A 27,753-nucleotide genomic window follows, 5' to 3' on the forward strand; every position below is an offset into this window, starting at 1 on the left:
TTTTGGGATAGTGTGAACTTAGAAGTTACTTAATCTCTGAGTAGTAATAAGGCTCTCATCTCTGAAATAGTAATAAGGCTCTCAACCTCATGTATAAGAATTTACCGTATTGGGTCCTTTACCCATTCTTAGAATTTCAGGATTGGAGAAGGCTCTGGATTCTGATAAAAATCCTGGGAAGCTCAAGATGGTTCTACGTAAACCATGACCTGGCTCCCGTGTCCTGACATTTGTTCCCTTTCCCCTCCACTGTCAAATATTCGTCCACAGTTGAAGCTGTCACCTCTCCAGCTTGTGTGAGAAGCTTCCTTATGGTTTTGCTGTGAAATAGCCAAGGAATGGCTTCTGAGGCCAATGATGTATCAAGTGAGCATTTAAGCGCCAACTCTGGTCTCCCCAAGGGAAAGAGAGATCTCAGTGATTAGCCTCAGAAAGGATGCAGTGTACTAATGGAGACTTAGGAGGGAGAGTGTAAACACAGAAGAGTCCCAAGACTCAACTGTAGACAAATGTGCTAAGATTATTGGTGTGATCCAAATTTGGGGGTCTGTCAAGAAGAATGGGAGAGTTTTTTTTTTTTTTTTTGACAGGCAGAGTGGACAGTGAGAGAGAGAGAGACAGAGAGAGAAAGGTCTTCCTTTGCCGTTGGTTCACCCTCCAATGGCCGCCGCTGCAGCCGGCGCACCGCGCTGATCCGATGGCAGGAGCCAGGATCCAGGTGCTTTTCCTGGTCTCCCATGGGGTGCAGGGCCCAAGCACCTGGGCCATCCTCCACTGCACTCCCTGGCCATAGCAGAGAGCTGGCCTGGAAGAGGGGCAACGGGGACAGAATCCGGCGCCCCGACCGGGACTAGAACCCGGTGTGCCGGTGCCGCAAGGTGGAGGATTAGCCTATTGAGCCACGGCGCCGGCTCATGGGAGAGATTTTTGAGAAGACATTGCTTTTCCTACAGTACTCAGAAGGTTCTCTGTACCACCTAAGAATGACTCCTGAGGGAGGGGGTGGCAGATGTACAGAATATAACAGAGCTGTGCATCCTACCTGAAAGGGTCATCCTGTTCTGCACTCCCCTTTCAGCTCTTGATTTCCAAAGAAACATATCCTTTCCTCTCCTACGAGAAGGGACAATGGACATAACTAGGCAATGATGGCCTTTCAGGAAGGACCCCTGGTGTAATCCTAGGAGCATGGGTAGGTCCTCCTAACCCCGATGTCTGTTCCACCAGCCTGCTTCAGATGCCTGCCAAGTCTTTAGTTGTGATATGTTTGGTTTCAGTCACTCCCAGTGGCTGGAGCCAGGCCAATCCAAAGCCAGGAGCCAGGAACTTCTTCCAAGGCACCCACGTGGGTACAGGGGCCCAAGCACTTGGGCTATCCTTTGCTGCTTTCCCAGGCACGTTAGCAGGGAGCTGGATTGGAAGTGGAGCAGCTGGGCCTCTAACCTGCGCCCTTATGGGATATAGGCAAGCAGGCACCAGCCCCATCTGGAAAGCTTTTAGCAGTCTGGATTACATGAATTGGTCTGGTCTGGCCCCCTTTTACCCTTTTATCGATGAGCAGTTTCTGGCAAGGAGGAGCCTCTGGGTCCTTCTTCCCTCTTCCTCAGATTTTTGAAGCTATAGTATCTTCCAAACTGCACAGTCCTGGATGAGGGACTTTAAGGAGTGACGGCAGCATAGGGACACTGCATGCCTGACCAAAGAATGGCAAACACAACTCTGCGTAGAGTTTCCATTATCTGTAGTATTTTACCCTGGGCCCGAAGTAATACAACTTTCTAATCTCCAGTAGTAGTATCTGTCTCCTGGCAGGATTCCCCAGGACATCAGCAGTCCTGCTCAAATTTTGGGAGCAACTGGAACTTCATGCACTGCTGATGAGAGTGTAAATTGGGACAATCATTTTGGAGAGCAATTTGGCAATATCTAGCAATGCAGAGCATATGCATCAGAAATTCCTTGCCTAGAATATAAATTTTAAAAACCTAGCAATATGTTCACCAAAAGACATGTCCAGAATTTCATAGCAGCAGTCTTCATAGCAGCCCCAAACTAGAAACTACCCAGATGACAGTCAGTTGAGATGTGTGAAGAATGAACAATCTATACCTTTCCACAATGTGAACACATCTCACAATCACACTGTGAGCAAAAGAAACCAGACACAAAACACAGGCACTGAGAAATTCCATTTATAAACAGCGTAAGACCCGTGAAAGAATCTATGGTGTTACAGGTCAGGATAATGGGTACCCTTACATTCGAGTGTTGACTGCGAGGGAACACGACGGTGCTTCACACGTCCTCTTTCTTCTCCAGATGTTGGTTTCCCAGGAGTGTTCAGTTTGTGAAAATTCCCTGAGCTGAGTAATTATAAGCTCTTTTCTCTATCTTTACTGTACAATAAAAGAAAATACTTTAAAAAATAGGTTTTTTAAATAGTGCTTCCTAAAAGAAAGATGTGATACTGCCCACCTTACATGGTATTTGGAAGCCATTATATCCAGATAGGATCCCAGACATCAGAATGTTAGAACCTGGACAGAAAGAGGACTAGGCTTATAAGCTTGTGTCCCTAGGAGGGGGCCTTTCTGTGACCTCAGAGAAGGGGGCAGAAAGGAGTGGCAATGTTTTTAGCTGCAGCCTGTACTGAAACAGTGTGTCCTAAAGGGACCTCTGTCTGCCAGGAAGTCCTCCTCCAGCTGAGCACAGATGAGCAGCCAGCATCCTCTCCCTGACTTTCTTTCTTTCTTTTTTTAAAGATAGATTTATTTATTTATTTATTTATTTATTTGAAAGAGTTTACATAGAGAAAAGAGAGGCAACCTCTCTTTAGCGGTCTTCCATCAGCTGGTTCACTCCCCAGTTAGCCACAACGACCAGCACTGCGCCGATATGAAGCCAGGAGCTTCTTCCAGGTCTCCCACTCAGGTGCAGGGGCCCAAGAACTTGGGCCTTATTCTAATGCTTTCCCAGGCCATAGCAGAGAGCTGGATTGGAAGTAGAGCAGCCGGGTCTCGAAACAGTGCCCATATGGGCAGTGCAAGCGGCAGCTTTTCACACTGTGCCACAGCGCCGGCCCCTCCCTGACTTTTAAGGCAGGACTAGACCCTCTGTAATGATTTGTTAGTTGGGTTTTGTAATCTTTTTTTTCCAGATTTCCTCTCCAAAAGGCTTGGAACAGGCTGTGCTGGACAAATTTCACTTCTCTGCCTGTCCTACCTTTATAATCTCTGCAAGTAAACACTCAGATCAGGCTGTTTACTTGCCCGTAACAGTGCTGTCCATTTGTCCACAGGTGAAGCAGATCATGGAGGAGGCTGTTACCAGGAAGTTCGTGCATGAAGATAGCAGCCACATCATCGCTCTGTGTGGTGAGTGATGGGTGAGGGGTGCTGGGAAGCGGGTTCAGAGCTGAAAACACTGCTAGGAAGCTTGAAAAAGATGAGTCCTCAGGTTTGGTAGTTCTCAAATCTGGCTGCAAGTCTGAATCAACTTGGAATCTGTTAAAATCCTGGGCTCCTATCCAGACCTACTAAATCGGGATCTTCAGGGTCCAAGAATCTGTATATGTTTGTTTCCCTAGGAAAATATGCTCAGATTTTCACATGCATCAGAGTCGCCTGAAGGGCTTGTTGAAACCTGACTCCTGGGTTCCAGCTCTGGAGTTTCTGATTCCAGATGGTTGGGTGGGCCTGAAAATCTGGATTTCTACCAGGTTCACAGATGAGGCTGGTTCTGCTGATCTGGGAGCCACGCTTGGAACAAATGCCCTGGGTGATTCAGATTCAGGAGCCACTGCTCGGATTTATCCTCCCTTTAACTTAGGGGAAAGGCTGGTTCTTTTTGGATGTTTCTGTCACTTTTACTTTCTGATGCATCCCACCTGTGTTTCCCAAGCATCCTGACTCTGAGCACTCAGCTGGATGTAGACCATGAGCATGGACTAGAAGGGCTAGCCAAGAAAGGAACCCAGCCTTTGAAGAACGAAGTTTGCAGTAGCCCATTGCGTCTTCCTCAACAGGAAGACTTGCATTGAAAGGGCAAGTCTTTCTCTACACTTGGAATTTTCTCGGATTTCCAGGAATTCGCCCTTCCTGCAAACTCCCTCTCTGATGTGTTATGCCATTTCTATGTTGTTTTCCCTTGGCCTCTGAAAGAACAGATAAGGGGGTGGGTAGTTGTTGACAGCAGAGTGGTCAGACAGACAGCCACTCCTCCCATCAGTCTGTCAACAGACTCTCTCAGAGGCTCCCCAGGTGCCAGGCACTATTCTTGCAGTGCAATGACAGTGACGATATGGACAGAGTCTCTGCCCCAGGAAATTACATTCTGGGGCAGGGCTGGAGGGACAAAGCAAATGTACAAGTAAGTATACATGTAATGACAGTTAGTGATAAAGCAGAGAGACGTGGGAGGGTGCGCAAGGAGAGGTGGCTGCAAGTGGAACTGTGTGAGATTTGGCTGTGGGCTTTGAATCCTGATGCCCTGGTTGCTTCTCAAGTCATGGTGAACAAGTTGTTGTTATTGTTACTATTTGAAAGAGAGAGATGTTCCACCTGCTTGTTCACTCCCCAGATGCCTGCAACAGCTGGGCTGAGCCAGGCTGAAGCCAGGAGTTGGCAAGGACCCATGTACTTGAACCAACACCTGCTGCCTGCCTCCCAGGGCATGCAGTAGCAGGAAGCTGGAATCGGAAGCAGAGCCAGGACTTGAACCCAGGCAGTACAGTTGTCCCAAGTGGCCTTTTATTTATTTTTTTATTTTTTTGACAGGCAGAGTGGACAGTGAGAGAGAGAGACAGAGAGAAAGGTCTTCCTTTTGCCTTTGGTTCACCCTCCAATGGCCGCCGCGGCCGGCGCACCGCGCTGATCCGATGGCAGGAGCCAGGTGCTTCTCCTGGTCTCCCATGGGGTTCAGGGCTCAAGAACCTGAGCCATCCTCCACTGCACTCCCTGGCCACAGCAGAGAGCTGGCCTGGAAGAGGGGCAACCGGGACAGAATCCGGCGCCCCGACAGGGACTAGAACCTGGTGTGCTGGCGTCGCAAGGCGGAGGATTAGCCTAGTGAGCCGCGGCGCCAGCCCCCAAGTGGACTTTTAACCACTGTGCCAAATGCCTGCCCCATAGAAAAGTTTTAAAATTCCTTTACCCTCAGTTTGTACCTCCAAACATCAAGACAATGATTCCCACCTAAGGAATGTTTGTGAGGATGAAGATAATAAACATGGGTACGTACTCCTCACCTTGTAAAAGCTCAGAAAATGTCTTTGTTTCCTTCTTTGTGTGTTGAGGCTGAAGCTAGATTTGCAAGAAAAGTTCCCACCATTTCTCCTCTGGATAAGTTTTCCCAGTTCTTTGAGATGATATAAAGTTTCCCAAGTTTACAAGGAACAACATAATCTCAGCTTTTCTTGGCAGAACCTGTGATAGGGAAAATGTAGACCACAGCATTGTGGCACAGTAGTTTCAGCTGCCACTTGGGATGCCATTATCTCAGAGTGCCAGTTCAGGCCCCAGTTACTCTGCTTCTGATCCAACTTCCTACTAATATATTTGAGAAGGCAGCAGGTGATGGCCCAAGTTCTTGGACCCCTGCCTCCCATGTGCGAAATCAAGATGGAGTTCGTGGCTCCTGGTTTCAGCCTGGTCCAACCTGTCTGTTGTAGCCATTTAAGGAGTGGACAAGTGAATGGAGAACCTCTCTGTTGTGCTGCCTTTCAAATAAGTAAGTAAATAAATCTTTACAAAAAAAAAAAAAAGGAAAAAAGCATGTCCATCTTCTAGCAGCAAGTAGCTCTGATGAGTATTATGACTCTGCTCCTTTCCACCTGTGCTGTGTTCCCTTTATGGCAGCCAGTGTCTGTTGCCACCAAAGGGCTCTGCTGGTGACCCACTTGTGTATGGCATGGTGCTAGGCTTTGTCAAAGCACACACACTGGAACAAACAGGATAGAATAGTGCAGACAGCTTGTACATGGGCGCCATGTGTGGGTAACCATGGGAATGAGGGAAAGGGGGTTGGAGGGAGAGAGGTAGGAGAAAAGCTGTGGGTGTCCCCCAGTCAGGCCATTAGGGTGAGAAAAAACTGTCAGCTCTCCTCTGATCAGTCCAGGAGCTCCTGGGGAGCAGTGGGGTTTTTCCTTTTGTGTCCTGCCTGGAAGCCTGGGGCTCTATACAGGCAGGTGTATCACAAAGGCATGATTTTTCCACTTCCAGCCAGTTTCAGTTGCTGAAATAGAACAAGGCCCAGGTCTCCAGGGTTCTAAACTCAGCCCAGGAGTAAGAGGACTCCTGTTCTGCTACTTCTCAAGAGGTCCCCAGGTCCGCCAGTGCAAATAAACGCCTACAGAGCCAGTAAAAATTGGCCATAGGGGACAGAGGTGACCTGGATAGCACTGGCCCTATGCGAAGAGGGCTAGCCACTGTTCAGCTTCTGCAGGAGTGCAAGCCTGAGCTTCCTATGGCCAGAAGTCTAAGATTTTACATGAAATTGCACACTTTTTAAACACTGACAACTTGTTCACATTTGAAAAGCAAAAATTGTGTGGGCCAAACAGCAGGCATCTGCAAGCCTCTGCCCATTCGCTGCCTCTGCCTTGGGCTCAGTGTGCAGTTACTGAAGGGCGCGTGAGGAAGAAGAGTTGCCAGCAACATCCAGTGAAGTCGAGCTGGGGTATCTAAGATGCATGGGAAAGGAGTCCTGTGTTTTCTCAAATTAGTGTTCGGTGGTTAAATAAGGCCCAATTTGGGCTCAAAATAAGGTGGGTTTAAAGCAGTGAATATCAACCTTTTTGTGATAGTCAGGTTTATGTCACTGTAACAAAATACCCCAGCATCCTAACTCTGCCAAGGTTTATCTGGGCTCACAGTTTTGGAGTTTCATAGTCCCAGATGAGGCAGGCCCCAGTGTCTACCCTGGTGGGGGTGCTCTTGCTGGCAGAGCTCCAAGGCAGTGCAGGCAGTTATATGGCAACAAGGAGGACCCATGCTGTGTCCTTTTAAAGCCACCAGGATTTAGACATGGGGGCTAAACCCTAACAACCCAGTCCATTCCTGTCACCCCCCAAAGCCATACCTCCACACGCCATCACTGGATTAAGTTCCCACCCTCTTAGTACAATTAACATAAGACTATAGGGACCAAACCTTTAACACATATGCCTTTGGGGGACATTCGGTATCCAAACTGATACCCAGAACCTAGCACATTTTGTTCTGCCTGGAAGCCATGTCCCTGCATCACACAGAAGCACAATAAGGGATTCTTAGGTGGGAAGGGGAAGAAGATTAAATAGGTGTTAATTGGAAACCCCACCCCACTGGCTTTCTGGCGATTCAGATGTGCCAGTCTCCCTCATTCCCTGGGATAATGCTCAGGAGAGCATTTTTAGTCTGAAGTAGATCCACTGGGTCTTACTGTTGCCCTAGGCACATCCAGATTTCAGCTTTGCTCTGGGGAAAGTGGGGATGCAGAGGAAACACCAGAGACCAGGAGCAGAGTGAAGGCCATGGCAGTTGGATTAACCATGGAGTGGCCTTGTTCTCTAGAGCTTCAGGGAGTACTGAGGTCTTCGGCCCCTCGACTTCACACTGTCCCTTTGTGGAGAGAAAAGAGGACTAGGGGAGTGACGGAGGAGAGGTGGGCCTAGACGAAACGAGCTTCTCTGAGCTTCTTTAGAATGCAAACATTTGGGCCAGTGCCACAGCACACTTGGCTAATCCTCCGCCTGCGGCACCAGCACCCCAGGTTCTAGTCCCAGTAGGAGCACCAGATTCTGTCCGAGTTTCTCCTCTTCCAGTCCAGCTCTCTGCTGTGGCCCGGGAAGGCAGTGGAGAATGGCCCAAGTGCTTGGGCCCTGTACCCACATGGGAAACCAGGAGGAAGCACCTGGCTCCTGGCTTCGGATTGGCGCGGCTCACCGGGCGTATTGGCCATTTGAGGGGTGAACCAACGGAAGGAAGACCTTTCTTTCTGTCTCTTTCTCTCTTTCTCACTCACTGTCTCTCACTGTCTAACTCTGCCTGTTAAAAAGAAAAAGAATGCAGACATTTGACTCAGAAGAGAACCTTCCTGGAGAGCCCTAGAAATGGAACCCAAGAATCCCTGGCCATGGACAAGGCAAACCCAGGGTAGTTGTGGACAGAACTAACTGCCCCCAGCACACATACACACTTAGCTTGGCTAGGGGCGGGACTCCCAGCACTGCTGAAAAAGGTGCGTTTATTGAGTGTTTGCTGAAACCTGCCAGTCCAGAAGTTACTCAGGTCCTGGGAGTAGAAACCTTCCTTGGGAGGAAGATCTTCTAGCAAACCTGGCTGGTAGGAATCCTATTACAGAACACAGCTGCAGTGCAGCAGCTGCCCCCAAACCTGAGGCCAGCTCAGCACCTGCGGGACTGTCTCCCACGTGCTGGTGAAGAGTCAGGCTTAGAGAACAGGCAGGGCTCAAAACTACCACCATTGGGAGAGGGATCTCTGATACTCCTTTTAGTCTTAAAAGTGTCAAATTTGCATCCTGCTCCATTATATAGTCTTTGCATTTTCTTATTTTAATGTGAAGGCCTACTGTTGGATCAAATTAATGCTTCCTGTTTTCCCTGTTGTTTGCTGAACCACCACTGGTAGGCTGATATCTCCTGCCATCATCCTCTCCCCTAGAAGGGAGTTAAACAGCAAAGTGTCCCATGTTTTGCCTTTGAACTTTATATCTGAAATAGCAATCCATTTGCTTAAAGAAGGCACAGTTGTTCTCTTGCCATCAGGGGATCTGAGATAATTTAATACCTACCCATGAGCCTTGGAGAAAGCCATCATTTTTCTGGGCCTGCCCTCTCCTCTGACTCCGTTCTGGGAATGTCTGCCTGCACAGTTTTTCTATTTACTCTCTTCTGATTGGGCTCTGAGGCTGGATTTTTAGCCTTTGGTGGGTAGAACAGGTTTCCCAGGCCCACAGAGAGGCTTGTGGCCTGGCAGAGCAGGTTCTCAGGCTAAGTAATGTTACTACCACTACCGCCACCCTCAGTGTCCACCCACCCCCACCAGAAGCACAGGGGCAGGACCCAGGCCAGATGGGCCAGGCCAGGCCTCAGTCCGCAGGCTCCCTGCACTCCTGTGTGCAGGTAGGTCAACCTGCGGGTTGCTCAGGCTGAGGATGAGCTGTAATGGGAGACGGGGGAGGAGTCCGTGGAGCTGGGAATAACATCAGGCTTTATTAACAAGCTCCCTGTTGCTAAGCAGTTTTCATTAGCTAGGAAGGTCTGCCCTGCAGTGAGCTCCTTCAGGGAATGGCAAGGGGATGCTAATGAGCTGGGAGCCAAGCAGGTGCTGCGAAGGCTTGCATCCCACCTGGGATTTTGCAGCCAGAGATATTTCAGCACATTCTGTGATTCAGACTCCAGGCAGTTTTCAGCCTGGCTCTTTTCAGAAAAAGGGATTCCTTCTTCCCACCTGCGTGCAGAAGCGAACAGCTCTTTCTCAGGCTACCTGACTTCTTCCTTTCATTCAGAAATGATCAAGTAGGAAGGACCTCTAGAAGAACTGAATTCCTTTACCCTCTCTTGGGGCATGGCTGAGGGCATATAGTGGCACTGTGTGGCAGGGACTTGGGAGTCAAACAACCCAGGCTCATAAGTATGTGACCATAGTCAGTTATTCATCTCTGATTCTGCTCCCAGAAGTCGATGTGAAGACTAGGGGAGCAACGCAGGTAAAGCCTACAGCATGGAGTAGGCTGTGCAGTAGGTGTTGAGTAAGGTTCTATTTTGTTTATTTTTAAAATTTATTTTTGGGGGCCGGTGCTGTGATGTAATGTGTTAGCCAGCATCTCATGTGGACGCCAGTTCAAGTCCTGGCTATCCCACTTCTGATCCACTTTCTGCTGGTGTGCCTAGGAAAGCAGAGGAAGATAGCCCAGGTGCTTGGGCCCCTGCACCCATGTGGGAGACCAAGAAAAAAAGCACCTGGCTCCTGGCTTTGGACCAGCCCAGCTCCAGCTGTTGCAGCCATCTGGGGAGTGAACCAGCAGAGGATCTCTCTCTGTCTCTCCCTCTCACTTTTTCTCTGTAACTCTGCCTCTTAAATAAATAAATCTTTTAAAAAATTTATTTATTTACTCAAAAGTCAGAGTTACACAGCGAGAGAAGGAGAGGCAGAGAGAGAGAGAGAGAGAGAGAGAGGTCTGCCATCCACTGGTTCACTCCCCAGTCGCTGCAACAGCTGGAGCTGCGCCAGTCTGAAGCCAGGAGCCAGGAGCTTCTTCTGGGTCTCCCACATGGGTGCAGGGCTCAAGGACTTGGGCCATCTTCTACTGCTTTCCCAGGCCATAGCATAGAGCTGGATTGGAAGTGGAGACTCAAACCAGTGCCCATATGGGATGCCGGCACTGAAGGCAACGGCTTTACCCACTACACCACAGCGCCAGCCCCCAGATACATAAATCTTTAAAAGAATTATTTTGGAGGCTGGCATTATAGCATAGCAGACCAAGTTGCTGCCTGTGATGCCAGAATCCCATATGGTTCGAGTTCCAGCTGCTCTGTTTCTTATCCAGCTTCCTGCTAATGACCTCAGAAAAGCAGCAGAGGATGGTCCAAGTATTTGGGCCCCTGCCACCCACATGGGAGACCCGAATGAAGCTCTTGGCTCCTGGCTTCAGCTTGGACCCAGTTCTGACAGTTGTAGCCACCTGGAGAGTGAACCAATGGGTGGAAGATCTCTCTCTCTCTCTCTCTCTCTGTCTCCCTGTCTCTCTATAACTCTGACTTTCAAATAAGTAATAAATCTTTAAAATTTCTTTTTATTTTCATTTATTTGAAAGGCAGAGCAACAGAGACAGATCTTCCATCCACTGATTCCCTCTCCAAATGGCTGCAGCAGCCAGGTCTGGGCTAGGCCAAAGCCAGGAGCTTCATTCATGTCTCCCACGTGGGCAGAGGGGACTCAGTACTTAGACCATCGTTCTCAGGCATCTGAGCTGGATTAGAAGTAGAGCAGCTGGGACAGAAGGCATCCCAGGTGGCAGATTTGTCCATTATGCCACAGAGCCAGCCCCCAACTTGATTGTTTCAATTGAGGTTTCTTTACTCCTGTCCCCTTTACTTTTATATTTGTTTAGAATTTTCTGTAATGAGATTATTTAGAAAAGAAAAAAGGGAAGAGGAAGATATAGGGTTAACAAATATAGACAGCTTCCTGGGAAATTTTACATAAAGGGTGAAGCTAAATGGGCCATACTAATATGGCTATACTAATAATACCATACTAATATGGCTAAGGAAGGTGGTGGTGGCACTTTTATTTATTTATTTTTTTAAGATTTATTTATTTGAAAGCCAGAGTTACACACAGAAAGAGAGGCAGAGAGAACGGTACTTTTTTAAGTTGAAAAAATTATGGAATGTTTATATTCAAATGGAAACTATCTGCCAAGGGAAACTTGAATAGGAAAAGAGAAGGCACATTTGGTAGAGCAATGTCCTTGGAAAGGTGAAAGGGACCAGACTCCATCTGTGCAAGTGTAGAGGGTGGCCTGAGAGACAAGCACAGCCAGACCATCCATAGGTACAGGAGAAGGGGGCAGGCCATGGGCACGAGGTGCCCAGAGGAAAGGCCCCAGCCTTCACTCACACCTTCAGAGTGCTGGGCTGAGATCAAGGCACCTTTTGCACCTTTGTGTACATGTGCAGTTGCTTTTCGTCAGCTTGGTCACCTAGTACCCATTGAGACCCAATGAAGCACAGAGAAATTTAGTGATCTGCCCAAAGTCAAACAGCTAGTAAGGAGAGGAGCCATTGCCTGAACCACCCACGTGTGTCTTGCTGGAAGCTCTGTGCTGCCCAGGAATTGGTGTGCTGTGAGGCCTACCCAGGACGGGGACTAGAGGACTCTTCCATTAAGGAGGGTCAACTGTCAAGTAGACACAGCTCTGGTCATTGCACAGTGGACCCAAGGTGTCCAGACACTCTGAGGGAAAGTGGGTCCAAAGTGGGTGAGTGTGCTCACACCTCTGTCTACTGCATGAGAGGCTGGCCCTGTCCTGGCTCCCTGGGAAGCCACCTTGAGTGCTGTGCATGCAGATTCTGCCCCACAATTCTGGGCGGGGGAGAGTGGAGGGCAAGGACAATATGTGCTTTGAATTTCATGTCCCTCACCTTGGTACCAAAAAATCAGGGCAGTTCTTTCTCCTTCCAATTGAAGTCTGGACGAAAGTGCTCTTTTTTTTTTTTATATTTTTTTTATTTTTTTTTATTTAGGGAGTTGAGCAAGGCCAGATGCCCCCCCAAAGTTGCAGCAAACAGCCAGTATCACCAGTGCAGACTGGGAAAACTGGTAACCCTGGTTACCATTGAAATGCTCATTCTGAGCCTAGGCAGCTATTGAGGTCCCTGGGTGGAAATAGCCAGTCTGAGAGTCCGGAGGAGAGGGGCAGATGGTGCCTGGCAATGCCTTTCTGCTCCTCCCACCTCATCTGCTGCAGATGAAACCCTGGCTTCTCCAGCGGGGTTGGGATACAGCTGTTCACCTCTCCTCGAGCACCTACTTGTGAAGAGGTCATCCAGCTCTTTATCTGTTTCTCCCTTGCTTGGCAAGCGTGGCTCCTCTATCTGGGGGCCCAGACTAGTGACTCTGGCATTTGGCTTCTGAAAATTGTGCTCTGAGTAGCCCCCAAAGCCTCAGGACCAAAATGGACTACCTGTGGCTGCCTGCTCTACCTCCACTTCCTCACTTGGTTCTCTTGCACAGATGGCAGCTGGCAGTACAGGATGAAACACAGCCAGACGTGGGAGGGCCTCAACTACACTTGCCACAGCCACCCTCTGGTCGTGTGCATCCCTCCTGGCTGAGCACCTGGGCCCAGCATCTTGTCATATGATGCTAACTAGGGATGCTATGCCTATGAGCCTCAACAACACAGGGCTGGTCCTCTGAAGACCGTCCTGCAAGTCCCACTGTTACCAGGCCAGACAGGGGCTGGCCTTACTTGGGCCCCTTAGTTGCTGAGCACAGCAGTCCACTGTGAAAGTTAAATGGGCGGGGAGACTCCTCCACCCAGCCTTGTTCCTGAGGACCCCTTCCCAGCCTCTGCTGCATTTCCTGGCAGCCATAGCTTTAGTTCGTTTTTATGAGCTCCTGAGACACCTAGGCTTGTCCCAGCCCTCTGAGTTGTTTCCCTGATCCCTGTCCTCTTCAGCTCATCTGATGCTGTCCTAAGCAGAGCCCAGATACCCTTCTAAGGGGGGGAACCAAGCCATTCAGGAGATTTATTTGCTGAGGAAGCTGGTAAAAGAGTAGATCCCAACCTTTCTGGATTGTGTGAGTTTTGATTCACTCCTGGGTTGGAGGTGATCTCATTATGAAAACTGGTGGTATCCAAGCTTAATGGACACCTATGCAATTATTTTTTCCTGATACAAAAATCAAAACTATATAAAAAGTATGTGAGGAAAAGTCTTGTTCCCTCTCCTGTCCCCATTTCCCTACTTTTACTTACCAGTTGCTGCACAGGTAACCACTTTGTTTCTTGTGCATCCTTGTACAGTTTATTATTATTATTATTATTATTTATTTGAGAGAGACAGAGAAAACTCCTATCTGTTGGTTCACTCCCCAGATGTGCACAGTGGCTAGACTGGGTCAGAGCCAGGAACTGGGAACTTGATCCAGGTCTTCCACGCACGTGGCAGGAGCCCAGCTACTTGAGCCATCACTGATGCCTCTGAAGGTCTGCATTAGCAGGAAGCTGGAGTAAGGAGCTGGAACTAGGAACTGAACCCACACGCTCCAATGTTGGACATGGGCATCCTACATGCTAGGCTAAATGCCCACTCGGTTCTGAACTTTGTTTTCTTTTTTAAAATTTTTTTTTCCACTTTATTTGAAAGGCAGAAAAACAGAGATCTTGCATCTGCTGGGTCACTCCCCAAATGCCTGAAATATCCAGGACTGGGTCAGACCCAAACCAGGAACCTGGAATTCCATCCAGGTCTCCCATGTGGGTGGCAAGGACCCAAGTACTTGAGCCATCATTTGCTGCCTCCCAGGTACACATTAGCAGGAAACTGGACTAGAAGCAGAAGTAAGCAGGACTCAAACCAGGCACTCAGAAATGGGGATGCAGGAGTTCCAAGCAGTGACTTAACTGCTGGGCCAGGTGTCTGCCCCTGAAATTTTTAATAATAATAAAGAGATTATATTCTTTGTTCACTCACCCTTTTTGTAATGAAATAGTATCATACATACTGTTTGGCCTTTTGCTTTTGGAGAGCTTTCCATTATTAGTTCCTAGACAGTATCCTCATTCTTTTTCTTTTCTTTTTTTTTTTTTTAAGATTTATTTATTTGAAAGGCATAGTTACAGAGAGGCAGAGAGGAGAGAGAGAGAGGTCTTCCATCCACTGGTTCACTCCCCAAATGGCTACGATGGCCTGAGCTGGGCCAATCTGAAGCCAGGAGCCAGGAGCTTCTGCCATGTCTCCCATGTAAGTGCAAGGACCCAAGGATTTGGGCCATCATCCACTGTTTTCCCAGGTGCATTAGCAGGGAACTGAATTGGAAGTGAAGTAACCAGGTCTTGAACCAGCACCCATATGGAATGCCAGCACTGCAGGCCACGGCTTTACCCACTATGCCACAGTGCCAGCCCCAGGGGCCCTCTTTCAGAACTTGAAAGCCATGGATCCCTTATCCAGGAAAAACTCACTTACACATGCATTCTAGAGCTCATCAATAATTTGCATTTACACTTCAAACAATTTTAGGGGGTCTTTAGAGCCCCAGAGGCCTAAACCCAGAACCTCCTTAGGATAATAGTTCTCAATTGTTAGTGTTGTTATTTTCCTACAGGCTGCACACAGTAACATTTTCAGTGCCAGTTCTCAATGGGGACACCCCACTGAGAGTGAGGAGGGACAGTTGTGATGTGCACAATCACTGGCCAAGGAGCCCCTGGAGCTGGCTCAGGAATACCTGCTGTAAAGGTCTCAGGGAATGAAGGGGTTTCGCTTCCCCAGACATTGTCTGGGTTTCACAGAAGGAATGGAGGGGCAAGAGGTGGGCCAGGGCACAGGGCATAACGTTTGCACTCCTCTCAGCGTTCCCTACTTGCAGTAATTGCTGAGGAGTCCTCTGCTCACCCGAAATGACCCTATGTTGTGCCTGAAGGTGGGTAAGGCCAGGCAGGATGGGAGTGCCAGTGCAGCCCCTCCCCAGCTCCCAGGCCTCACTGCATGTGCAGTCGCCTGGGGAAGGTGGGAAGGCTAATGACTCATTATCTCAGCAATTAGTCACATGATTCCCTGCAGGACTGGTGCCACCTGCTGCCACTGGCTCTGCTCAGTGCTGTTTCTCTCTCCATGCTGCTTGGAGAGTGCAATCCCAGGAAATGGTCACTGCCTTCCCACAGGCGCAGATTTGTAACTGCAGCATTCCCAGGACCAAGAGACTGTGGCACAAGTCATTCTCCTGTTCACCCCAGGGCCACATAAGACCTCCAAGGACCAGGAGGACTGACATGGAGAGGAGTATGTGGACACAAGCCAAAGCCTTCCCCACATGCTCCTTCTGTGTGTGGCATGTGGAAGTACATCTGTCTGCATGCACACAGATGTATGAGCCCACTGTGAAGGAGAGGCCCAAGGAGGAAGGCGTTCCTGCCTGCTTCCCCTCCCCAGGATGCTCTCACTGCACTGCTGTCCTCTAGGTGGGTCCCAGGGCCTCACTCTCCCTTCCTGGCTTCATTCCAAGAAGCTGCCAAACAAAACTCCAGCGTAGGACAGCAGTGACTATGTCAGTTACTCAAACTGAAGACAAAAAAATTTTATTTTTGGTAATTATTCTCTAAGTCATGTTTTATAGTGCTGGCCAAAATAAACTTGACAGGGCCTGAATTCCCCTGTTTCTAAAAGAGTGGCTTTGGACCAGCACTGTGGTATAGTAGGTTAAGCCTCCACTTGAGGCGCTGGCATCTCATACGGGCACCGGTTCAAATCCTGGCTATTCCACTTCTGATCCAGCACTCTGATAATGCACCTAGGAAAGCAGCAGAAGATGGCGCAAGTGTTTGGGCCCCTGTGCCCACGTGGGAGACCTGGAAGAAGCCCCTGGTTTTGGATTGGCCCAGCTGCAGCTGTTGTGGCCATCTGGGGAGTGAACCAGTGGAGAGAAGATTCTCTCTCTCTCTGTCTCTCCCTAGGGCAGCCTGTGCCTCTCTTTCCCTTGCATCCTCTTCCTCTCCTTGCCAAGGAGGTCCTGCAACAACCCTGCCCTTACAGATTGGCTGTGGAATAGGATCGGAACACAAAGGATGAGGAGTCAGGAGTTGGCATGCGTGTGGGTGCAAGTGCCTCTCTAGAGCCAGACCTGTGCTAGGCGTTTCACAGGCTTCATCTCTTGTCATGCCTCACACCAGTCCTAGGAAGCCTTCCCATCTCACAGGTGACGAAACTGAGGCTCAGAGAATTGAGTTATTTACCTGCCCAGAGTCCTCAGAAGCAATGAGTGGCCACAATAAGGTCAGACCCTGTTCTGTCTGACTTCCTGTCTCCAGCACAGCTGTTTTTCGGTCCATGTGAAAAAGAGTACCTGTAACAGAGAAGCCCCTTCCCCCAGCTGTCTCCCCAAACCCACCTGGAGGTGATGAAAGGACTCAGGGCAGGGCTGGGGCCCTGGCTTCTAGCTCTGGCTCTGTTACTGTGTCACTGTGATCAGATCCCTTCCTCCTTTCCAGCCTTTCCCCTCTGCACCTGTAAAGCAGTCCGCTGGGCCTCAGCAGTGCCAAGTCCCACCTGTCCCCACACTGATATTTTTAGCAACCGTCCAGGCCAATTTTCTGCCTTCCTCCACCAAACTCTTCTTTCCATCCTGAGGGGTCTTTCTGTGGTAAGCAGGATCCAGATGGAGAAGTTAAGCCTAGCCCCTAAAAACATGAATGAATGAAGGGACGCCCACCCAGCAAGGAAAAGAGAAATCTCTCCCTCTTGGCTCCCAGGTCCATCAATAATCCAGGGGCCACTGTCGGGTCTGATCTCTGCAGTGGCCTCATCAGTATTTTAGCTCCTCCAGAACCCCATTCCTTAGCAACCATGTCACCACACTTTCCAGGCGGGTTGCTGGACCATGTGCCCCCTGTGTCCCCTGTCCTATAGGTGCTGTTCCTTCTTGCCCTTGGGGTCAGGAGTGAAGCCACTCAGGCCGAGCTAGTAGGGGTACTGGACAGCTTTGGTCCTCACAGCTCGCAGTGGCTTTGCTGTATACAGGAGGCATGCACCTCAAAGCTCTCAGGTCCATGCTGGGCAGAGGCAGAGGGAAGGGAAAGTGGGGGGGGATGTCTGTCTGTCTCCTTGGCCTGCCCCTAGTCATGGCCTGGGTCAGTGTTTCCCTTGCCTCCACCTGTCCACAGGTGTGGGAAAGAGGAGAGTATTTGTCTATTTACCTGCTCTTGCCCAGGCTCAGGTACTATTTTCCTCCATGGCCCAGGTGCAGTGGAGGCTTGCCTCCTGCATCAGCTGAGACGCCGTGCTGCTGGCTTCCTGCGCAGTGACAAGATGGCGGCCCTGTTCACCAAGGTGGGGAAGACGTGCCCAGTGGTTGGGGAGATTTGCCACAAGGTACTGGAGCTGCAACAACAAGTGGAGGGCAGGTGAGCCCTGGGCCCTCCCTTCTGCTCTTTCCACTTGCCATTTACTGCTACCAAGGATGACCCACCTGGAGCTTGGCTCCCAGTGCCTGTTTCTTGCATCGGGATCTCTGGGTAAAGGGTTGGCCTGAGGGCAGAGCTTGGCCTCTTCTAGGCACATCTGTAGCCCTCCTTCAGCTCTCTACCCTAGTCAGTCTTTGGGACTCCTGTCTAGCGGCACCAGGGCCCATACCCAGTGTCACTCCTAAAGTTCTCCCTTCTTTTCAGGAAACCCTCAGGAAACAGCCAAGAGGCCCTGCGGAGACAGGGCTCGGCCAGCGGGAAGGCCCCAGCCCTCAGCTCACAGGCCTTGAAACACATATGGGTACGCACCGCGCTCATCGAGAAAGTTCTGGACAGGGTTGTACAGTATCTGGCGGAAAACTGCAGGTGACTGCTCCATCCCACAAGCGGCCTCTTCCTCAGCCCACCTCCTCAACAGCCCTTCAGCCCCACCTCTCAGGATACCTGCTGTCTCTGACAGCCTGTAGGCCTGCCTCTATCTCCCCTTTTAGCCTCTGAAGCACAGACCATACCAGGCACCTCATAATTTAGCTCAGTCCTTGTAGATCATTTCTTGGTGGGGATGTCCCTGCCTGCTGAGCTTGACCGTCCTGGAAAGAGTGCAGGAGCTCTGGCAGTCACCCGATCTGTCTCTCCTGGCAGCAAGTACTACGAGAAGGAGGCATTACTGGCAGACCCTGTGTTTGGCCCGATCCTGGCCTCTCTTCTAGGTGAGTCTGAGATCAGAGGCCTGTGCTTGGCCACTGTGCCGAGGGACAGATGCCAATGGAGCCCCACTAAGCTGGCCATTTCTGTCTCCACAGTGGGGCCCTGTGCCTTGGAATACACAAAGCTCAAGACAGCCGATCACTACTGGACCGACCCCTCTGCTGATGAGCTGGTCCAGAGGCACCGTATCCGGGGTCCCCCCAATCGCCAGGACTCTCCTGCAAAGCGCCCAGCTCTCGGGGTAGGTGTCCCTGTCCCCACCCCGTAATCATCCAATCTGTGCCCATGGGCCTATGGGGAGAGGAATCTGGCGTCCAGACAGGATGGGCCTCAGACATATCCCAAGACACTAGACACCCCAGGAGAGTCTTCTGCCCACACTAGCACTTACGTAAATGCTGGGAGCCCCTGCTGGCCCATGGCTGGAGCACAGACAATAGCAGAGCACACGGAGCAGGGCAGACCCTGGTGTTGGGTCAGCCAGAGATGCTCAACAGAGAAGCCTGAGGGTTCTCCAGCCCCAAGTGGGATTTCCCAGGCTAGCGGCTGAGCCATGGCTCTCATACAGATCCGGAAGCGGCACTCAAGCGGCAGCGCATCGGAAGACAGGCTGGCTGCCTGTGCTCGGGAGTATGTGGAGTCTCTGCACCAGAACTCAAGAACACGGCTGCTCTACGGCAAGAACAATGTGCTGGTGCAGCCGGTAGGAAGGCTCAGTGCCACCACCCCTTCCTCTCAGTCTCCCACTCCTGCTTCTCCTAGAACTGGCAGCCTTTAGCCACGGTCATTCCTTTTCTAAGGAGCTTGGCCAAAGAACAGGGGGAAAGAACCCACCCCACCCCTCACTGCACTGTTTCATTTGACTCGTGCCCAGCCTCGGGCTGACAGGACTATGGATGGCACCTGCTCTGGCTAACTGAGAACCTAGGCCATCCAGGGGTAGGAATGGCAGCCAGCAGGCAGGGAGTATGCCTAACTTGGGTGTGGCTGGCCCAGGATGCATCTGGCATCTAGGAGACTGATGGAATAGAGCCAGTGGCACCAGGCCAGCCAGGGAGAGGAGGTGCCCAGGTCTGCCATGTGGTCCCTGTTCTTTGCTTCTGCCCAGCCCTTGTGACAGGCATGACTTTCCCTGCTCCCATCTGGGGTTGTTCCCATAGCATTCCCTGAGAGCCTATCCACCCCTCGTCGTCTCTGTCTTCTGGTGTGTGTCTCCCTATAGAAGGAGGACATGGAGGCTGTCCCTGGCTATCTCTCCCTGCACCAGTCAGCTGAGAGCCTAACTCTGAAGTGGACCCCCAACCAGCTCATGAACGGGACTCTGGGGGACTCCGAGCTGGAAAAGAGGTGGGGGCTTTGGAACTTGCTCCCAGGAGCCAGGGAAGGAGGCAGTGGGGTGGAAAGATCCAGCCAACTCCAGGGGGCAGGCCTTCCTCCTCATGTGGCTGCAGCATCAGAGAGCCCAAGCTCTCTAAGATGGCGCCAAGCCTGGGCATGAAGAGGCTTGCCTGAGCCAAGCTCTAGGTGGCTGAGACTGAAAGATTCAGTGCCATGAGGCAGCGCAGGGGTCAAAGGACAAGGCCAGCTAAAGTCACGTCTCAGCAATGGTCATCCTATCTGCAGGATGGCTTCAAAGGGTAGTAGAGCCAGGGGACAAGGAAGGTAGGATGGCAGGCCTAATGACACCACGTGGTTCCTTTCTAGTGTTTACTGGGACTATGCCCTGGTGGTGCCCTTCAGTCAGATCGTCTGCATCCACTGTCACCAGCAAAGTAAGCCTGGCTTGTCCTGGGCACCAGGGGGAAAGGCAGAGTTGACCTCTTCCCCACTGTGCACTTGCATGGGGCCTGTTGAACTTCTTGTCCTCTCACTGTCCCTATCAGTAAGGCTCCCAGGTCCTGCTCCAGCCTGAATAGCCTCCTCCCCAGCCCACAGGCCTGGTTGATATGGCCATGGTGATGGCTGGGGAGCTCTCAAGGAAGGACCCCTGCCCCGTTTCCCCATGTCACCCTCCAGAGAATGGAGGCACTCTTGTGCTGGTGAGCCAGGATGGCATCCAGAGGCCGCCGCTGCACTTCCCACAGGGAGGACACCTGCTGTCCTTTCTGTCCTGCCTGGAGAATGGGCTGCTGCCTCGAGGACAGCTGGAGCCCCCGCTGTGGACCCAGCAGGGCAAGGTACCTCAGGGCATGGGAGGCTCTGGGGCCCAGACTGAGTGGAGTGGGTCTTCTGCCTGCCCCTTCCCCTTCCTTTCTCCATGAGGAGTTCTTGGAGGGGATTCTGAATGGGACTTTGCCCTGGCCAGGCTGACCACCCCTCACCCTCCGCAGGGGAAGGTGTTCCCCAAGCTACGGAAACGCAGCAGCATGCGGTCTATAGAGGCGGAGGAGCTGGGCGTGGGGCGGGCCACAGACTACGTGTTCCGGATCATCTACCCTGGGCACAGGCATGAGCACAGTGAGTGTCCCAGGCTTCCTCTGGGGAGGAGGAAAGCTGCCCAGGGAGGTGGGCGAGCACAGCATCACCCCCACAGGGGTGGCAGACAGGCCAGGCCGAGACAAGAGGTCCATCCCGTGACCCTCAGACCACTCCTGTGACAAGTTGCCCCTCTTCTGCCCAGCTGTCCTGCTCCTCATCCCACACTCTTGCCCCAGCAGACCCAGGAGTCACGTACAAGACTCTTAGTCATCCTCTCATGCCCTGCCCCAGAGTGTGAATGTGGAGACTAGAGATGGAAGGTGGAGAGCTATCTGCTCCTCGTCGGCCTGCCGCCCGACCCCTACACGGTGGCCTGGGTGTGGGACCAGTGCTTCTTTTTGGATGGTGCACATTGTTCACTGACTCCTCCACAGTCAGAGCCCTCCTCAAACCAGCTGCCAGCAATGAAAACTGTAGCTGAATTAGGGGCTTGCATCTGAAGAGGGTGAGGTTTGGAACTGCCCAGGGGACTTTGGAAGCTAGGGGGCCTAAAGTGGCTTAGCCCTTGTGGGTCAAGCCCTATCCTGGACACAAACCCCTGGGCCCCAGGAGTCTGTCCGTGTGTGTCTGCCACCCCCAAAGTTCCTTTTGTGGTCAGTTTTCTCTAGACCAGGCTTGCTTTTCTAGTAGATAAGGTCAGGGAATTTGCCAGCCCAAAGCATTTATTGCCAGCCCGCCCACCTGCTCCCTAAATTTCCTAACTGGTGCCAAAGAGTTGTCAACAAGTTGTTTCTGCATCAGTGGGCAGATGACCCTGACAGCACACAGAGAGCCACAGCACAGACCATCCCAGCAGGCTTGAAGGGCACAGGGTGTGGGGATTCTCGCCCCCCTCTCAGATGTGCCTGGCAAGAAGACACATCTTTTGCCAGAATGTGTTTGCAAACCTAGTGTTTTATCACCAGCTGTTGCTCGGTTTCAATTATTCAGTCCCTGCTTCCCTTCTTCAATCCTTGGCATTTCCCGATTCTCGTCATGGCAAGGACCACCTCCCCAGAGAGCCAGCCAGTGCACCATGGAGCCAAAACTCAGGCTCCTCGAGGACAGCTCTGGAAAAACCCTCGGGGGAGAAGGTTGAACTGACAGCCTGAAAAGAAGGATTTAGGGGTAATCTTCAGGTTTGGTCCAGCCTGACCGTGACGGCAGCTGAAGAGTGATCAGGATCTGTCTGCCAGGGCTGGTGAGCTCCTGAGTGCCAGGCCCATCTTTCACATCGCCCTCCTCAGTCTCTCTCTTCTATTCTTCCCAGAGAGGGTCTCCTCCAAAGAACGGAGCTTGGAAGCTGGATGCAGCCACCCACCTGCTTCCGTGCTCTCCCAGTAAACCAGTGAAAGAGCTCTGAGGGCCTCTCCTCACCCCCCTTGTCTCCCCTGCAGGTTCAAGGTGATTCCCCACTTCATTCCACTTACCTTACGGAGGGAGTCCGGTCCCTCCTGCCCAGGGACTAGGGTCCTCATGCCTCTGCCTCTCTTGCTCTTCTCTTTGAGCAGTCACTATTAACTACCACCACCTAGCGGCCAGCCGCGCGGCCTCGGTGGACGATGATGAGGAAGAGGAGGATAAACTCCACGCGATGCTCTCAATGATCTGCTCGCGGAACCTCACAGCTCCCAATCCGATGAAAGGTTTTTATCCTTCCCCTCCCCCTGACCCACCTCGTCCCCCATCCCACCCCTGGGACCACCTGCCACCCACCGCCCGGGCTCAAACGGCAGTGTTGGCATTAGGGGACTTGCACCCAGGGCAGTTCCCTTCCATCAGCAGGATTGTCAGGGAGGGAGAGAAGAGGGCAGACAGGTACCGGCAAGAAGAGGGGACACCACAGGGAGTAGCTGTGGGCTGTAAGGAGTGGCTTCATGCCTGAGGGAAGAGGAGCCACCGACGGGAAGGTCTGGTTATCTGATTGCTTCTTGGGGGGGTACCCTACATGGCTCTCTGAGCCCATTCCTCTTCCTGGGAGTCATGCTGGCCATCGCCAGACAGTGGTCTGTTTCTTACTGCTGATTAGAAAGACAGGCCCTGTGCTTCTGACTCCCTAGTAAAAGGAAATAGGACCAAGACGCCAGTCCCTTCCTAGGGCAGGGGTAGAGACTGGACAGGTGTTGAGTCCTGTGGGTCAAGTGAGATTGGGGACCGCCAAGGAAGAGATTACAGGGTTGTTTTCCCAGCAGGCATGGCCTGGTAGCTTAGCGTGAAATCTAGAAATACCTGCAGGATGGTGTCCAGGAGGGAGCACAGGTGCAGGTGTGTCCCTGGTGCACGGATGAGGGTTTTGAGCAAGTATCTCACCATCCCAAAGCTGTCTCCTCGTGTGTGCCCGGGGCTGTGCCAGAGATAAAAGACAGGCCTGTCCCTACCTCGTGGACCTCAGAGTCCACTATTGCAGAGTTCTCCTTCATTAGAAATGTCACAGCCCAGTGCCCACTGACCCTCAGCGTTCCTCTGTCACCACCCATTGTTCTTAGCACAAAGGTGGGTTGGCAGAGAGGGAACCTATTCATTTGGGAGCTCTGTCAAGCCAGGGGACCTGTGAGACCCAGATAGGGTTCGTAAGGAAAGGTTGCATGGGATGAGGCTGAGGCCAGCTCTCTTGGAGATTAGGGATCTAGCCCTTCCCCCACCCAATCCCATGCTACTGAATCAATATCTTCTCTTTCCCTGCCCCTGTGGAGGCTACAGACTATATCACATTCCCCCTTGCTTCCACTAAGTTCTGCCAAGGAGCATAGCTCCTTAACTCAGCTGCAAAGCTAGTAATCAGTCTCTGTACCCTTGAACAGCCAGCCCCATGGCCTGGGACACACCCAGCACACCCTCAGCCAACCCTTCTGCCACCTGCCCCATCTCTAGGCCTGCCCTCCCTTCCAGCCTTTCCAATATAAGTCTATAGGCCAGGCCCTACTTGTTGTGTTTATTGCCTGCACACATGCCTGCCATATGGTTTCTTGTAAACCTGGACTTGGGGCTGATGCTTATTCACAAGCTAACTAACTCTGAGTAATGTGGGAAGGTTGAACTCTGGACAGTGGGACACAGAGCACCTTCTTACCCCATGAACTGCTAGTCAGACTGGCGGATCCCAGCAGAACTCTTGTCTTGGCAGATTTGGCAATAGAAAGCCTATCTCTGACTAGTTTTAGGGCTGAAGCCTGTGGGATCAGAGAAACTTCCAGGCCCATGGGGCCTAAAGGCCTCAAGGCTTGTCTGGGCATCCTCTCGGGGAACTCAGGGGCTAAACCAACAGAGTATATGCAGCCGCTCAGCCCCCAGCTCTTGAGGAAGCAGAGGGGGCAAGAGAGCCAAATCCATGGGTGCTGGGGTCAGGAGCCACCAGCTGCACTCCAGTCCATAATGACAACACTGTGGAGGCCGTTCTGCTAGCCGTTGCTTTTCAGGCCTGCAACATGCTTGACTTGTGCATGTCAATCAAGTGGCGGGTGTCCAGATCTCCCTTCCCTCCTTCCCCTCCCCCTTCTTTCCTGCTTCCTCTCCCACAGAGCAGAGATGCTGTTCACTCTAATTCTGCTCCAGGCCAGGCACCTTTCACTCGGAGTCTTAGGGGCTGTGGGGTTCCCCCACCCTGGCTGTTTGTCCTCATGCTCAGAGGGGAGAGTCAGAGTCCAAGCTGACCCGGCAGACCCCATCCAGCTGCTGCCCCTCACCCAGGCACTCCAGAGCTCCAGCTGTTGCACTGGGCTAAATCAGAGAGATGCAGTGTTCAATGCTGGCAGGTTCAGCTCCTTCCTGGAGAATTAAGGTGAAGAGCATTGACCCAGGAGATCGGCCTTGGTTGGGCCCTGCTTTCGGGCATGAGCTTGTATCCCTTTCTGCCCACTCCCTGCACCTGTTGCCCTTCCTGCCTGCCCGCCTGCTGCCTGCTGCCTGCCTGGCTGGGCCTACTCCCACCCCAGCTCTTCCCAAGACTGGCCTCTTTCCTGCCTGCTGCAGGACTCAGCTCCTGCCCCACCTCACCCCACCTGCACCTGTCCCTTCCCTCTCTGATTCCCTGAGTCTCGGGCATGGCTTGTTGTCCCTCGCTCCCAGAGCCGCAGCCCCCCTCACCAAATATGTTCCCTTAATTTGCCTCCTGGTGGAGCTGAAGAGCCAGACATCTACGAAAACTCCGGCCAAGGGTTTGGAAAGAGGGCCCTGGGGCCAAGGCAGGGCAACCCCTGATGAGATTAACGGGGGTTCAGTCAAGCCCGTCCACTAAGGCACACCCAGGCCAGAGCCTGGCTCCTACCTAAACCATGCCAGACTGCGACAGGCCAGGGCCACACCAGATTCTCTGAGAAAAGCACTGCTGAGAGAGGCCTCAGCACACACAGCTCTTCCTCTCCTTGTTCTTCACTCTTCACTCTGTTCTCTCTCCCTCCTGGCGTCGCTCCCAGTCCCTCTCACTTTATGCCCTCACTCTGCTTCATCCTTGTGGCTCACTGGCCATACCAGCTTCCCCTCAGGCTCTGGAAACTCTCAAGGGTTTTGAGTTTGGATTCAGCCAGTGGGACTGGCAGAGAAGGCTGTGTCTGCAGGAGGTATAGATGCCCCAGAGCCGTCTCCAGAGGCTGCACCTGGGCACGTTCTGGGACTGGCGATTGGAGGCTGTGCCTGTGTGCCTGGCTACACCCGCATGCCCAGAGCAGCCTGGCAGCCCTGGGAATTCTGCCCTTCCCTTCAGTTCTCTGTTTCTAGGAGACCACCATGCCGAATGCAGTTAGACAAGGCAAGAACGGGGAATCAGACAAACTGCCAGCAGGGGTGCCTGGCCTGGGCAGAGAGCAGTGTTCCTATTTACCACTGGCCACAGATCTAGAAGCCCTCAGACAAGCGAGGCCTGTGGGCCAGGTGGCCCTCCCCTGGAGGGGAGGCTCCAGAGCACCTTCCTGAACATCCCAGCGCTTGCCCATGAGACCCAGGCTGAGTCATGGAACAGCAAGAGAGGTGGTCACCCCTTGGGCAGATCTGGCTTTTGCTGTTCCCTCTCTTTCTTTCCCTTCCTCTAGAAAAGCAAGTATTTTCTGGTAGTAAGGCAGAGACAGACACGTTCATCCATGAGTCAGTCCGAGTATTTTGTCACATGCAGGGACACCTTGCCAACCCTCTCCAGGCTCAGGGGAGGCTCCCCCTCCCCACCGTTTCCTTCTCTGGGCTTTGGACCAGGCAGGCACCATCCTTGTGATTTTCCACTAGCAAGTGGCTTCATGCTGCAGCTCTGGGCACGGAGGTGGGCATGCTGCAGGGTGCCTGGGGGACCAGACCTGCTGGGCCTGACCTCAGCCCCCTTCCTGCCCCTAGATGCTGGTGACATGATCGAGATGCAGGGCTTTGGGCCCAGCCTGCCACCCTGGCACCTGGAGCCCCTGTGCAGCCACAGCTCCTGCCTTTCCTGCTCCTGCAGCAGCTCCCCCTGCGCAGCCCCCTGCCACTGTCGTCGTGTCCCTGACCGGTGAGTGAGCAGTGCTGGGACACCGGCCTTCCCCGTCATGTCCGTTCGTGTGTGCCCATCTGTCCTCAGAGGCTGTGTCGCTTGCATGACAGGGTGGCCTCTGGCGCTGGACAGACTTGGTCTCAGATTCCACCACTGCTACCCACATGACTCTGCCAAGTTGCTGAGTCTCTGAGCCTCTAGGTTCATTTCTGATCCTGTTTCCTCAGCTGTAAAGTGGGCATCATGTTACCTGCTCTCCAAGGTGCTCCTAAGGACTGAATGAGTTATAGCCACGTGAACACCCAGGGTCGTGCCTGGCACGTAGTAGGTACAATGTGGAATGATGCTGCTGTCAGGCTGTGTGTCTGAGAACACGCCCGAGACATCTGGGCAGCTGCCGGGGGCTGGGAGCAGTGTGTGTGAGCGGCCGCCACTGGCCGGGAGCTCTCCTCCACCTCCCTCTTCACTGTTGCCCTGTCACTCCTGATGATCCTCAGGCACTCTGCCATTTTCACACAAGGAAACCAAGATTCATTCATGTACAATCAGTTGCCCATGGTTCCTGGGTAGTTGAGGACCAGAGTGGGCCCCCAGCAACTCTGCCCAGAGTGGCCGGCAAGGACAGTAGGTTCCTACTGATGGTTTCTGGGCTGAGGGTCCTCCTGCCCCATTGGCCTTCCCTTTCCCTGCCCCCACAGGAATGTCCTCTTCCCAGCAGAGGGGTCACAGCCCCCTCCCTCTGAGCCACATTGTTCCCACAGGTTGCCCCTCCGGCTACTGTGTGAGAGCATGAAGAGACAGATTGTGTCCCGGGCCTTCTACGGCTGTGAGTGTGCAGTGGGGTGGGGCTGTGAGGGGGCTAGCCCCTGGGGAGGTGCCTCAGTCACAGCCTCCTGCTGTCCCACTGCAGGGCTGGCCTACTGCCGCCACCTGTCCACAGTACGGACCCACCTGTCAGCGCTGGTGCATCACAACATCATCCCCCCTGACCGGCCCCCCGGGGCCTCAGGGGGCCTCACCAAGGACGTGTGGAGCAAGTATCAGAAGGACAAAAAGGTGTGAACTCTGGGGCTCTCTGGCCAAGAGGTCAGTCAAGGGGCCAGAGCTGGAAGCGAGGAGAGGTCTGGGAGAAACTTGTAGACTGAGTGAGCATTTGGGGCTGGGGTTCCAGGCTAGGGTAGGTGACTGGGAGGTAACCTGGGTCATAGCTGAGTGTGTGGATCCACACTGAAGGTCTGGGCTAGAAGTGTCATCCTTATGTTTGTCTAGGCTCCTTCTACCATGGAAGGGAGGAGGGGGGACTGGATCCCATCTAGGGCACAGGAGGATGTGGCTGCCCCAAGCAGGGTTTACCTGGGCTCCAGCAGAGTGACGAAAGCACCCTTGTGGGCCCCAGCTCTCTGTGGGCTGGGTACACCCACCTGGGCTAGGGGGACTGCAGG

The 27,753-nt window shown here is 52.4% G+C and overlaps 1 protein-coding gene across 2 annotated transcripts in view; it reads left to right on the forward strand.

Annotated features, from left to right (window-relative positions):
* Positions 1 to 27,753, forward strand: part of SGSM2 (small G protein signaling modulator 2) — a 35,634-nt gene that overhangs the window by 1,123 nt on the left and 6,758 nt on the right. The window contains exons 2-15 of one of the 2 annotated variants that reach the window (XM_002718876.6): positions 3,299 to 3,374; positions 17,475 to 17,637; positions 17,902 to 18,063; positions 18,340 to 18,407; positions 18,501 to 18,646; positions 18,974 to 19,108; positions 19,628 to 19,752; positions 20,110 to 20,177; positions 20,422 to 20,582; positions 20,736 to 20,862; positions 22,374 to 22,508; positions 26,179 to 26,329; positions 27,073 to 27,137; positions 27,222 to 27,367. In XM_002718876.6, coding sequence (XP_002718922.3) covers positions 3,299 to 3,374; positions 17,475 to 17,637; positions 17,902 to 18,063; positions 18,340 to 18,407; positions 18,501 to 18,646; positions 18,974 to 19,108; positions 19,628 to 19,752; positions 20,110 to 20,177; positions 20,422 to 20,582; positions 20,736 to 20,862; positions 22,374 to 22,508; positions 26,179 to 26,329; positions 27,073 to 27,137; positions 27,222 to 27,367 — 1,728 coding nt within the window. The remainder of the gene's footprint in view (positions 1 to 3,298; positions 3,375 to 17,474; positions 17,638 to 17,901; positions 18,064 to 18,339; positions 18,408 to 18,500; positions 18,647 to 18,973; positions 19,109 to 19,627; positions 19,753 to 20,109; positions 20,178 to 20,421; positions 20,583 to 20,735; positions 20,863 to 22,373; positions 22,509 to 26,178; positions 26,330 to 27,072; positions 27,138 to 27,221; positions 27,368 to 27,753) is intronic. The other variant, XM_051824504.3, reaches the window with a different exon arrangement.

The sequence above is a fragment of the Oryctolagus cuniculus genome, chromosome 17 (assembly GCF_051225735.1).
Source record: "Oryctolagus cuniculus isolate XC-2025 breed Fujian yellow rabbit chromosome 17, ASM5122573v1, whole genome shotgun sequence".
Classification (NCBI taxonomy): domain Eukaryota; kingdom Metazoa; phylum Chordata; class Mammalia; order Lagomorpha; family Leporidae; genus Oryctolagus; species Oryctolagus cuniculus.